The sequence below is a fragment of the Plasmodium knowlesi genome, assembly GCF_000006355.2.
Source record: "Plasmodium knowlesi strain H genome assembly, chromosome: 12".
NCBI classification, from domain to species: domain Eukaryota; phylum Apicomplexa; class Aconoidasida; order Haemosporida; family Plasmodiidae; genus Plasmodium; species Plasmodium knowlesi.
In genome coordinates this window covers 2,130,812-2,133,527 of record NC_011913.2, presented here as the reverse complement: position 1 = coordinate 2,133,527, position 2,716 = coordinate 2,130,812, and the positions used below count along the sequence as shown (strand labels likewise).

The 2,716-nt window shown below is 31.9% G+C and overlaps 1 protein-coding gene across 1 annotated transcript; it reads right to left on the bottom strand.

Moving 5' to 3' along the window:
* On the bottom strand, positions 1 to 2,266 carry PKNH_1247300 (SICAvar, type I (fragment); the record flags this gene model as incomplete). The annotated part of the gene is made up of 3 exons (XM_002259776.1): positions 1 to 414; positions 659 to 1,303; positions 1,601 to 2,266. Coding segments are annotated over 3 exons (1,725 nt in total), but the record flags the coding sequence as incomplete, so codon positions are not given.
* Positions 2,267 to 2,716: the final 450 nt, after the last annotated feature.

Here is a 2,716-nt window from a genome sequence, read left to right as displayed (position 1 = left end):
CTAAACCATAAACACGGAACCTAAACTTGGAACACGTTCCAAAGGAATACTTTCCATAGGAACGCCTTCCATAAAAAGCTCTTCCTTAGGAACCTGTTCTTCTTCCATTAATTCCGATCCCATGAACTCTTGAACCAAAAGTTCCAGAAAATCCTTCTGGTTCAATTGTGTGTCGCCTTTTTGACATTCATCCAACACTTCAAAATGAATTTCAATAATCGTGCGACGATTCACGGGACCAGAACGTTTCGTTCTCGTTGGAGCAGAACGAGGTTTTCGTTCCTTCACCAATCGATATTCATGTGGACCAGCTTCTTCCACATGATCGAGGACTTGTTCTTGTACTGATGGACCAGGAATATCAGCAGGAGATCTTCGGAAACGTGCTCCTCCTTTACCAAGGGGACCAAAATACTACAAAAAAAAAAAAAAAAAAAAAAAAAAATTAATAAAAAAATATATATATATATATTTTAATGGACAAAATTAATTGTTAAAAGGAAAAAAAAATTTTTAATGGTTAAAAAAAAAAAAGAAAAAAAAATTTTAATGGACAAAATTAATTATTAAAAGGAAAAAAATTTTTTTTTTCCTTTTAACCATTAAAAAAATTTTTTTTCCTATTAATTTTTTTCTTTTTTTTTTTTTTTTATCTTACCTTCCAAAGGTAATAAGCCATAGCAGAAAGACCAATAGAGACAGGAGCCAAAGGAAGAAAAGGGGTAAGGAGATCCGTAAGAAGGATGGGACAAAGTGTATTCTCTAATGTTTCTTCCATATGCTTTTTGTTTTGGTCATTGTCTTTGAACAAAGGTTCAACTTTGCCTTGTACTTTCTCAGCGCCAATGAAGCAAGTTCCATAATCGTCGTTTTGTGTGCACTCAAAACAAGAATTAGGAACATTCTTCTCGCATGGAGGCTTTGCTTTCTCCATAATGTTTTTACTTTTGCTAAAAGCATATTCTATGCCCGAATCTACGCTACAATTAGGATGTACCTTATACTTTTTTTGTTCTTCTGCCATTACTTTCAATTGTTTTGCATATTCTTTAAGAAATAAACAACCCATCGTTTGTTCAAACGATGGGCCATTAACATGGCCCTTCTTTTGGTCATAAATGTGCTTTAACCCTGCAGCAAAAAATAAACAAGCTGCTTTATTTGTATGTTTTTCCTTATGGCCAAGTTTATTCCATTCCTCGTCGTTTTTGCAGTATTCGGCAATGTCCGATTCAGTCTGACCCTTCGTCATTTGTTCTAGAAGTTGCTTTAATGCATCCTTGGCATCACCTTCGATGTCGCCCTGATCATAAAAGAAGAAAAGAAAGAGAAAAAAAAATATATATGTATATGTATACACATATGTATACACATATGTGTATACATATACATATACATATATACATATATATACATATACATATATACATATACATATATACATATACATATATACATATACATATATACATATATATACATATACATATATACATATACATATATACATATACATATATATATGAATATATATATATATATATATATATATATATATAAACATATATGTTGTCGATATTATTGATATGGATTCGCTTACCCAAGATGGTTCTGTTCCATTTGCAATTGTTTGTCCTTTTTTGGTTCTGTAGTGTTGTTTGATTGCACATTGGACTTGAGTACAGAAAGATTCTATTTTATTTATTTTCTCTAGTGTTTTTTCCTGGTTGTTGTTGGGGTTGGATTGGTCGTTTTTTTCGAGCAATGACTCCAATTGGGGCTTTACTTTGTCTTTTTTATCCTTGCCAATTTGGCAAGAGCCAAAAGTGCTACTGTCTTGCCTCTTGCATTCAAAACAAGAATTAGTACTACCAGCTGGGCATGAATTTGCTCCATTCTTAGTGGCATTACTATTATGATCAAAAGCGAATTTTATTGCCTCTTCTAATTTTTTATTATCTAGGGGACATTGATCTGTTGATTTTGAAATTAATTGATCAGCATAAAGATTAAGTGCTGCGCACATCATAGTCCTTTTAAGTGGTCCATCATTCTTGGTCTGATCGTCTCTAATTTGAGAAATGTGTTTTAAACCTGAAGCAAAAAGCTTACAAGCTTTTTGCTTTGCTTTTTTTTCTCCTGGTGTGTCCTTTGACTTCGAACCGACGTTGTCGCAGTATTGCTTAAGTGCTGAATCATCATTCTTCTTAGACATTTCTTCAAGAAGCTTCTTTAATTCCTCTTCAACAACATTCTTTATTTCACTCTGATCATAAGAGAAGAAAAAAAAAAGAAAGAAAAAAATATATGTATATGTATACACATATGTATACACATATGTGTATACATATATATATACATATACATGTATACATATATGCATATATACATATATACATATGTATATATGTATATATATGTCCTTTCCTTTTTTTTTTTTTTTTCTTTTCTTTGTGTATGTAGTATGTTGGTTGTATGTTGGTTGTGTTGGTTGTGTTAGTATGTTGGTTCGTGTTAGTATGTTGGTTATGTTAGTATGTTGGTTGTGATAGTATGTTCGGTTGTGTTAGTATGTTGGTTGTGTTAGTATGTTGGTTATGTTAGTATGTTGGTTATGTTAGTATGTTGGTTATGTTAGTATGTTGTGTTGTGTTAGTATGTTGGTTATGTTAGTATGTTGGTTGTGTTGGTTGTGTTAGTATGTTGGTTATGTTAG